At 35.5% G+C, this 11214-nt stretch overlaps 1 protein-coding gene across 1 annotated transcript; it reads right to left on the reverse strand.

Moving 5' to 3' along the window:
- Nucleotides 1-466: 466 nt before the first annotated feature.
- LOC140819189 (uncharacterized) lies at nt 467-1159 on the reverse strand. The gene has a single exon (XM_073179198.1). It carries the CDS (start codon nt 1157-1159, stop codon nt 467-469), a length of 693 nt encoding a protein of 230 aa, XP_073035299.1.
- Nucleotides 1160-11214: the final 10055 nt, after the last annotated feature.

The following is an 11214-nucleotide window of genomic DNA, read 5'->3' on the forward strand; positions in this document are numbered from 1 at the left end:
ATTAATTGAAATTTTAAATCTCTATCTTGTCAAATTATGTTTTAGTATTATCTCTTTAAGTTTTGACAATTTTAGTAATTTGTTTTGTAATTTTAATCATTTTACGACAGTGTTTATTTGATTTTGTACACATCAATGTTAAATCGATGTCATGCAGAAAAGGAATAAAAAAAAAAGAAGAAGATATATAGAGTACTAAGACTGAAATTAGATAACATAATTGACAAAAATAATAAATAAATAAACATATATGACCAAATTTATAATTTTATCTGATCGTAAATACAAATTTAAAAACATTCATCTTTGCCAAACAATAATAAATATATAACCATAATCTTCAAATGTATTACAATATTTATCTTGTATGTTACCCTAATAAAAATAATATAAAAGAATAAGATATTCAATGAATTTACTATAGAAACAAGTAAGTAAATAAACACTAAGTTTCTTCTAAATCATTTCAAACAGTGGAATATAAACTCAACCCTAATTGAAGATCTAAAGATTCACCATCACTATTTTTCTTTGAACTATGCCAAGAGGAAGGCCAAATCTTCGCCTTCATCTTCGTCGATTCGTTCGCAGGTTTTGGACCGAAAGTACGAGTATTTTGTTGAGACGAACTGGACCGGTCTACTAGTCGAGGCGAGTTGTGCCGCCTCCAACTTTCATAATCAATAATATTAATATCATCAGAATCAGTAGGGCGAAAACTTATTTGCAGTTTTTCATAAGGTGCGGATCGGGGAAAAACGTGACATGAGGGATCATAAAGCCATGTCGAGTTAGATCCATGATAATTAGAATTATACTTGCAATTAGTACTGATTTTATGATTATTATAAAAGGGTTGAATATAATAATTGATGCTGGCCTTTCTTGCTTGAAGTTGAAGCCTCTTTTTCCTCATTCTCTCCTTCTTATGAGCATTTTGATGCCCCCCTAATGCTTGGGAGTTTCCAAAAACCTTGAAACAATATGGGCACTCCAACTTCTTGTCCTCCGGCTCAAGCGCTACTCCGGTCGAGGTTTTCTCCGTCGCCGAAGATGACATCACAGACGAGATCATCTCAGGGCCATGTCCCGCTTCGAGCTCGAACCCAAATAGTTTAACCTTGCAAGATTTGAAAGTGGATTCTTGAAAGCTAGACATGTTTTTTTAGGGAGAATATGAGGTGAAGATGTCTTTATTCAATTGATGCACCTACAATGTTCTACCCACCTCTTCCTTATATAGCAAAAAAGTTGTTTGTATTTGATTGTGCATGGCAATGCTGAAAATAAGCATTAATTAATAGTTTTATAATTACATTTGGTCAATATTAAAGAAATAATATATAAGGGAAAATTGTCTCATGCAAAGTATTATTTAATTTGACTAATAATATTAATCTAGTAGATATCATAAACTTTTTTCTTACCAAAGTGGATTTAGTGCGTGTTTATATAAATTAAAATGCCACTTGGGTAATTAAATACACAAATATTCCTTTCTTAATAAAGCATAAAAAATAATGTAATATTATATTAATGAAAAAATGAACAAAAGTCAAAAGAAAAGATTGGGGATTCAATCACGAAGGAGGGCGATCTACATAGCTGCTCAGGAAATCTACTACTGTACTTAAAAAACGTGACTTTAATTTAGTGGATTCACGTATTATTGTCGACTCACGATTGTCGTTTGGATACTTTTCAAATCATGTCATAAATTATTCTATAAAATCAGTTTAATTTGTTTTTAATACATAGCGTTTGTAGATTTCATTGTTATAAAAAATAATATAATAAATGAGTATTTTTTTAAGGCGATAAAAAATCTAGTTGGAAATATTGAAAATTAGTGTGTGATGATGTATGTAAAGATGTAATTATTTTTTGATTATTTACAAATAGATTCTATAAATAAGTCTCTCAATTTGTGAAGAAGATATATAATTGAGTGGAGAAAATTTTATAAAAGTATGAAGTTTTAATATATTTTGTGTGCTTGAGATTTTATTTTTTACCGTAAATTTTTATTTTTAACACGTTATCAGCACAAAGCTCTAAGGCTTTTCATATTTTTCCAAACTCCTTTGAAAAATGTAACAATATTCAAAAGTAAGAGTATTTATTTTACTGTTTATTTATTTTATTGTTTAAATATTTAATATATAATATCATGTTACTATATAAAAAGAGTCTATGACACTTCATTATAATAACGTGATGTGATTATATTATTACATTGTTTATATATTTTTATTGTGTTAGTGTTTATTTATTTTGTATATATTTAATATATAATATCATGTTATTATATAAAAGGAGTTTGTGACACCTCATTATAATAATGTGATGTGATTATTTCACTGTTTAGATATTTGATTGTGTTATATAGTAATTATATATATATATTAATAATGTCACAATATTATATAAAAAGAGTCACTGACACCTCATTATAATAATATGATGTGATATACATTAGGATATTTTTGCGTCGACATCTTGATAAAGGATTAAAATATGAATATGTCATTGAAAAAAATCTCATGGCTTTATAGAAAGGATTAAAAGAAAGATTTGAACATATAAGGGAAGTTATACTTCGACAGCCTGTGATCAATGGAATACGTTAAGATTCCAAAATTTTAAGAAAGTCAGTTATTACAACTCGGAAATGTATCGAATAATCTTACAATTAAAATTTTGTGGACACGAGGTTACGCAATCGAAAATGCTTGAAAAAAACATTTTTCACTTTTCGTGCATTAAATATAACTCTACAACAACAATATAGAGTACATGAATTTGCGAGATATTCTGAACTTATCACATGTCTTCTTGTGGCGAAAAAGAACAGGGATCTTCTAATGAGAAATCTTTAGTCCCGACCAAATGGATCAACAACATTTCCAGAGGTAAATGTCGTAAGTAAATATGAATTAAACAAGGAAACCAAAATCAAAGTCGTAACATGATTTTAGTCGAGGTCGAAATCGAGGCCATGGTCATGGATGTGGAAGTGGTCGTGGCTGTGTTTTGTAAAATAATCGAGACAGTTACTTCTATAACTTATCTCAAAAAGGCATCACGAACCCCCACTGAAAAGGCGTCTGAGAACATGAGTGTTAATGAAAATCACTCAAAACGACTTGAAAGTTCTTATTTTAGATGCGACACTCCAGAACATTGGTCTCGTATTTGTCGAGCCCCTGAGCACCTTTGTAAGTTCTATAAAGAATCAATAAAGAGAGAAGAAAAAGAGGCCAACTTCACTAAACACAGTGACCGTTTGAGTTATTCAACTAATTTTGATGCTGCAGATTTTCTGAATGATTTCTCTGAAAATGATCAATATACTGGTGGAATATAAGTGTAAAATATTTTTTTCCATGTACTCATATGATAATATTTTATTGTATAATTATGATATGTATTATATTTTTTAATAAAATACATATTTATTGTAAGTAACTTTTTTTTTCATTGCATATTTTGTTTGAAGTTCAAATATGAAAAATACTATGAACAAAGTTAAACAAGGAACAAATCTCATGGAAGTTTGCATCATGATAGTGGTACAATGCACACTGTTCTCCGAGATAAAAGATATTTCTTGGAACTAAAACCAACAAAAACAATAGTGAATACAATATCAGGTCATGTAGACTTGATTAAAGGTTCTGATAAATAATATTTTTTGTTACTTAATGGTACAAAATTTCTGATAAATAATGCTTTAAATTCACCACAATCGCAAAAAATGTTGAGTTTTAATGACATATATTCCCATAGGTATGATACTCAGACAATAAATAAAAAAAATGAGAAATATATGTGTCTTATCACATATAAATCAAGAAAGAAATATGTAGTTGAAAAACTATCAATGCTGCATACTGGATTGCATTATACACATATAAGTCAAATTGAATCAAACATGGTAGTTGATAATTCTTCAATATTAAATAATTGAAATGATCGATCAGGACATCCTAATTCAATAATGATGTGAAAAATTATATAAAATATACATGGTAATTCGTTGAAAGACCAGAAGATATTTCAAAATAATAAGTTTCAATGTAAATCATGTTCTCTTGGAAAACTTATTATAAGATCATCACTAGCTAAAATCCAAACTGAATCACCCATATTTCTTGAACATATTCAGGGTGATATTTATGAGCCAATTCATCCACAATATGGACCATTTAGTTATTTTATGGTATTTATCGATGTTTCCAGCAGATGGTCACATGTATATTTATTATCAACTCGGAACGTGGAATTTGCAAGATTACTTGCTCAAATAATAAAATTTCTGATTCAATTTCCTAATTATACAATCAAGAAAATTAGACTTGATAATGCTGAAAAATTTACATCCTAGAATTTTAATGATTATTGTATGTAAATGGGAATCACTGTAGAACAACTTGTTGCTCATGTATATACACAAAATGGATTAGCTGAAATATTGATTAAACATCTACAACTGATTGTTAGACTAATGATTATGAAAACAAAACTCCATATTTCTATATAAGGACATGTAATTTTACATGCTGCTGCATTAGTTTGCATCAAACAAAGTGCATATCATAAATACTCCCCATTGCAGCTTGTATTTGGTAAAAAAAACCAGACATTTCTCATCTAAGAATTTTTGGATGACTGACATATGTGTCTATTGCACCACATCAACGAACAAAAATGGGACCTCAAAGAAAGATCAAATTTTATATCGGTTATGATAGCATATCAATCATTCGATATTTTGAGTGTCAAAAAAGCGATGTATTTACATGTTTTGCTTATTTTCATTTTAATGAGGAAATCTTCCCAATGTTAGGGGGAGAAAAGAAACACATCAAAAAAGAAATTACATGATATTTATCATTATTGTTACTGGATCCAATAACTAAATAATGTGAAAAAAGATGTACAACAAATTGTGTGTTTACAAAAGATAGCAAATCAAATGCCAGATGTATTTACAGGTACAAAAGGAATAACTAAATCATATATACATGTTGTAAATGCCCCTGCTCGAATTGAAATTCAAAAAAAAAAATTGAAGACACTCATGATGTCATAAAAAGATTGAATCGTGGAAGACTATTCGGTTCCGAGGATAAAAATCCTCAAAAAAATGCATAGAGAAACACGGTAATCACAAAATAGAGAATGATATTCCAGCATAAACACATGATAATGAGAATGTTCTGTTAGAACTACAAACTGACGAGAATCGTGAAATCTCCATCAATTATATTAATAACAGAAAATATGGAACCAAAAAGATATAAAAGAAATTGATGAGATACTTTCTTACAATGTAGCATTTGACATCATAAATGACAATGAAGATCATGAACCAATATTTTGGTGAATGTAAAAACAACAGTACTGGATAAAATGAAAAGACGTCATCCATGTGATATTGGATTCGCTAAATAAACGTAAAGTTTTTGGACCTATAGTCCTTATGCCTGAACGTGTAAAACTTGTTGGGTATAAATAGGTTTTTATTCGAAAGCGAAATGAAAAAAATGAAATAGTAAAATATAAAGTTTAATTTGTTGCATAATGTTTTTCTCAAAGGTCTGGAATTGATTATGAAGAAGCGTATTCTCCCGTTATGGATGCAATTATGTTTCAATATTTGATTAGTTTGGCGGTATTTGAAAATTTAGAAATGCATCTTATGAATGTTGTCACAACTTACTTTTACGGATCACTCGATAGTAATGTATATCTGAAAATCCCTGAAGGATTTAAAATGCCTGAAACACAAAGTTCAAAACCCAAAGAATGTTATTTTGTGAAATTGCAAGCAGGATATGTATTTACTCGTGGAGGCATTGCAATTTCTTGGCATTCACAGAAACAAAAAGTCGGAACAACTTTATCAAATTACGCCGAGATTATTGCACTAAGTGAAACAAGCCATGAATGTGATTGGCTAAAATCAATGACCCAACATATCCAAATCTTATGCGGATTATCATTCGACTAGAAGCCTGTGACACTATATGAAGATAATGTTGCATGTGTTACTCAAATGAAAAAATGATACATAAAAAACGACATAACTAAACAGATTCCTCCTAAGTTCTTCGCATTCACCCAAGAGTTTGAGAAGAATAAAGATATATATATTCGTTACATTTAATCAAAGTGAAAACTCATCAGATCTTTTCAAAAAGACACTTTCTACGACACTATTCAGAAAGTATATACATAACATTGGGATGCACAATCTACAAAATTTGTGAAGAATCGTTCGTGTGAATATGAAGGAGAGTTTACATGACTGCACTCTTTTTTATCTACTATGTTTTTGTCCCAATGTGTTTTTCCTAGTAAGGTTTTTAACAATGCAATATAAAAACAGGTAATGAAGACAATCATTGTATGATGATCATCATAACAAGGGAAACTGTTGAGAATAAGAGTTGAAAATATTGAAAATTAGTGTGTTAATGTATGAAATGATGTAATTATTTTTGGATTATTTTCAAAGAGATTTTATAAATATGTCTCTCAATTTGTACAGAAGATACACAATTGAGTGGAAATTTTTTTATAAAAGTGTGTAATTTAAAATATATTTTGTGAGTTTAGGATTTTATTTTTTACAGTAATTTTTTATTTTTAACAATATTAGATATACGAGAAAAATAGAAAAATATATTTTGTAGGGGAAATAAAAAATCAAAGCAATAAATCTATTGGGGAGTAAACATAATAGTATCTAATGTGAGAACGGCCAACAAGTAATATTTAGATTATTGTATGATATAAAATATTAGAATTATAACATTACCAACAAGTATAACACGAAAAAGAACGTTTTTATTAATTATTTTAGGATTATTAATACAAATATGAGTATCTTGCTTGATCCTAAGGACAAAGTCTATTTTAGAAGGTAAGATTTTTTGTCGTTCAGAACTTTAAAAATGAAATTTCTTAATAATTATAAAAAATGTCTCCACTCACAATTTTTAAAAGTTTTATCTTGACCAAGATTTTGGTATACATTAAAGAAAGAATTTAAGTGTGAAAGATATATGATAAATATTGAGTGACAGATTTTGGCATATCTTCTTAGAACAAGTTAAACCTTATTTTAATGCATCGTTTAACATTAATAAAAGTGTTTATGTTCGACAGTTGTTAGAATTTGGTCCCACAAATTTTAGGAAACCCTATATAAAATAGTGTTGTTTTATTCCATTCGTCTATTTTATTATTTTTATTTTTATCGAGGGCTCCCTTTATTCCTTGTAGAGTCGTGATTTTTTTACTTTAAAAATCACATAGTCTTGTATATTTTGTGTAGGACGAATTAATCGATGGTAATTATATAACTCAATCTTTTAAATAATATAAAAATCAAGCTTGACGGTTCCCAATTTATCTAAGTAATTATTGCATCCCAATATTTTGTATTCCTACATATTGTATGTGGAGTAGGTCTTCTAAGTGACAGTCTCACACACACACACACACACACACACATATATATATATATAAAATAATATTTGAATGTAACGTTAAGCATATCTTTAAGGTGAATTAATATATCTTTTAATTTAACATTAACAAAGTTGTTTATGTTTGACAGTTGTTATTTGTTAGAATTTGGTCCCACAAATTTTAGAAAACCCTATATAAAACAGTGGTGTTTTATTCTGTTTGTCATTTTTATATAATATAAATATATTTTTTCGAGGGCTGATTTTATTCTTTGCAAGTGATGCCCCCAAGGGAATCCGGGCCCGGGTAAAGTTCCCGACCCAGAGGGTACTTGAACTCGGGCGAGATGAGAGCAGGGAGGAGATCCCAAATTACGACTACATGCAGAGAACCGTTATGAAAGGAGGATCCCGGATATTCAGATATCAGGCGAGTTACGCACTAAGTGTCAAAAGAATTCCCAATGAACTACTCGGCAAGCCATCACCCGGGGTAAAAGCTTCCCGGTCCCAGAGACACCTCAGGGGCCCCCGGGTGGAAAGCACCCGGGAAAGAGGCTCAATCTCTCCCTTACAGTCACGTCTTCCGGAAATATCGGAACCCCTCATCCCACATTCTATGACAAGGTCAACACTTAATACGTGGCCCACTATTTTACCACGTGGCCCACCATCCCGAATCGTGGCCACCACCCGAACTTTGCGGGCAAGTCACCTACCTGACTCATCTATAAATACCTCCTGTAGGTACTACACAAAGAGGTAACTCTTCTCTGGATATTCACAAGCACTCACAAATATTCTTATTTTCTCTCTAAGTCTTTCTTTGCGTGCATCACTGACTTGAGCGTCGGAGTGGATACGCCGGAACAATTTCCGGTGCCCCCCCTAACGTTCTGTGATTTCAGGATTAATACTCAGGCCATCCCGGGCGTTAGTCCTCAGGCGACAGGGAACTCAATCTTCCCAGACCACCAGCAACTCGCAATAAAGCATTCAAATCGCACATATATCCGAATACCCGACTTGGCAGATTGCACACCCAGCTACTACCCAATTTGCCCGGTCGACATCATTGACGCCGTCTGTGGGAAATCGTAGCTAAAGACGTAGATATGGTTACCACTCGTAAAACTACCGGGAACCATTCTGGTCCTCACAATCCTGAAGGAGGTCAAGAAAATCCACCGCCCAGTCACCTCCCAGAGGAGTTGTCTCAGTTAATAGCTGCTGCGGTCCAAAAAGCCCTCACCGAAAGGGCCCTACCTGAACCCAGCCAGTCAAAGGAAAATGAGGCAATGGGAGAATCTCCTCCCGAGAAAGAGAAAGACAGAGAGGGGAATTCCCAGGCGTTTTCCAAAGCTCCTACCCTCACTATGGCCCAGGAGCTGGAAGATTTGAAGAAGAAAGTGAAAGAGTTGGAAGCCAAAGCCGGGTCATCTCATATTTCAACCCCGGCTGGTTCCCAGGGATGCCCCTTCTCCCTGGAGATTGTAAATGAGCCTCTCCCTGTTCATTTCAAAGCCACCAAGATTCGGGAGTATGGGGTGAAGCTAAACCCGGCCAAATGCACATTTGGGGTCAAGAGTGGCAAGTTCCTCGGGTTCATGGTCACCGAGAGAGGAATTGAAGTCAATCCGGAGAAAGTCAGGTCTATCACTGAAATGGCATCCCCAAAGTCAATAAAGGATGTACAGAGACTCACGGGAAAAATCGCCGCCCTGTCACGTTTCATTTCCCGGTCTGCACACCGGAGCTACCCTTTCTTTCAGGCTCTGAGGAGGGCCCAAAAATTTGGCTGGGATGAAAAATGTGAAAAGGCTTTCGAGGATTTGAAGAATCATTTGGCCGGGCTCCCTGTCCTTGAGAAGCCCGGACCCGGGGAGAAGCTTTGGGTATACCTTTCTGCCACTGAGCATGCTGTCAGCTCTGTACTGATCCGAGAAGAAGGTACTGATCAAAGGCCGGTCTATTATGTGAGTCATGCACTCAAAGGGCCCGAGATCAGATATACAGAAGTAGAGAAGGTGGCCCTTGCCCTGGTGATCACAGCACGAAAACTTCGCCCCTACTTCTTGTCCCATCCCATCACTGTGCTGACCAATACCCCTCTCGGGAGAATCATGACTCAGCCAGAGATCTCGGGAAGGTTGGTAAAGTGGACTGTGGAGTTGGGAGAGTATGACATCGTGTACCAGCCTCGGCGGGCCATTAAGGCCCAGGCCTTGTCAGATTTTGTCACCGAGATGGTTGTCCTCGATACCGTGGGGATTTGGAGGATATTTGCAGACGGGGCTTCCTGCAAAGACGGCAGTGGTGTGGGAGTATGGCTGATATCACCCACCGAGGAAAAAATACGGCTGGCAGTTAGGTTGGACTTCCGGGCTTCTAACAATGAAGCCGAATATGAGGCTGTTATCGTCGGGATAAAAGCAGCCCGTAATGTTGGAGCTAACCAGGTCATTATTTACACGGATTCACAGCTGGTAGCCCAACAGGTAAAGGGAGTGTACGAGGTTCGGGAGGAGAAGTTTGTTAAATATCTAGCTATCATCAAAGAGTTATCCACACATTTCGTAAGTTGGAGCATAGAGCAAATTCCCCGAGAGGAAAATACTGAAGCAGATGCCTTGGCGAAGATGGCATCTTCGCTTTCCGATTACCAGGAGCCGGGCATATCTTATCACACTAACCTGGTATCTTCGGTGGATACCAGGCCTCCTCGCGCCCGGGAAGATAACTGGACCACCCCCATCCTCGACTACATCTCCCAATCCTATCTGCCCGAGGATATCAAGGAGGCCAGTCAAATCAAGAGGAGGGCAGCACGGTTTGTTGTGATTGATGACCGTCTTTACCGGCGATCTTTCCAGGGCCCCCTTCTCAAGTGCATCGCCGGTGATGAATCCATTTATGTTCTAAGGGAGATCCACGAGGGCTGCTGCGGAGATCATATTGGAGCAACCTCCCTGGCTAGGAAGGCTTTGCTTGCCGGGTTCTGGTGGCCTACCATGCATCAAGATGCTGCCTGGGTAGTCCGCTCTTGCGAGGGATGCAAAAGGCATAGCAACGTTAACCACCACCCGATTGCCCTTATGAAGCCTATCTGGGCATCTTGTCCTTTTGACCAGTGGGGCATGGATATTGTGGGATCTTTTCCTGTGGCCCGAGCTCAGAAAAAATTCCAGCTGATATGGATTGACTACTTCTCCAAATGGGTAGAGGCAGAACCCCTGGCCAAAATCACGGAGGAAGAAGTTCTTAAATTCCTGTGGAAAAATATTGTCTGCCGATTCGGGATACCCCGGAAGCTTATATCTGACAACGGCAGGCAATTCCAGGGGAATAAAGTCAGAACTTGGTGTGAGGAGATGAAGATTACTCAGGCTTTTACCTCCGTTGCCTACCCACAGGCTAATGGACAGACCGAGGTAACCAACCGCACTATTGTCCAAGCTCTCAGAGCCCGATTATTTGGAGTTGGTAAGGATTGGGTAGAGGAGATGCCCAGTGTTCTTTGGGCATACCGGACTACACCTCGAACAGCTACCGGGGAAACACCATTTAGCTTAGTGTATGGCTCTGAAGCAGTGCTCCCAGCTGAAATCGGGCAAACTTCAGCTCGGGTAAAAACATATCCGGAAGACAATGATAACGCCCGTGCCAGTGAACTTGATCTCATCGAAGAAAGGAGAGAGAGAGCGGCAATCAGAATGGAGGCTTATCGGCGTCG

Source organism: Primulina eburnea, chromosome 18 (assembly GCF_022965805.1).
Source record: "Primulina eburnea isolate SZY01 chromosome 18, ASM2296580v1, whole genome shotgun sequence".
In the NCBI taxonomy this organism is placed as follows: domain Eukaryota; kingdom Viridiplantae; phylum Streptophyta; class Magnoliopsida; order Lamiales; family Gesneriaceae; genus Primulina; species Primulina eburnea.

Bases quoted from the DNA above. Each gene is read 5' to 3' on its own strand.
- LOC140819189 (XM_073179198.1), bottom strand. From the start codon at position 1,159: ATGTCTAGCTTTCAAGAATCCACTTTCAAATCTTGCAAGGTTAAACTA.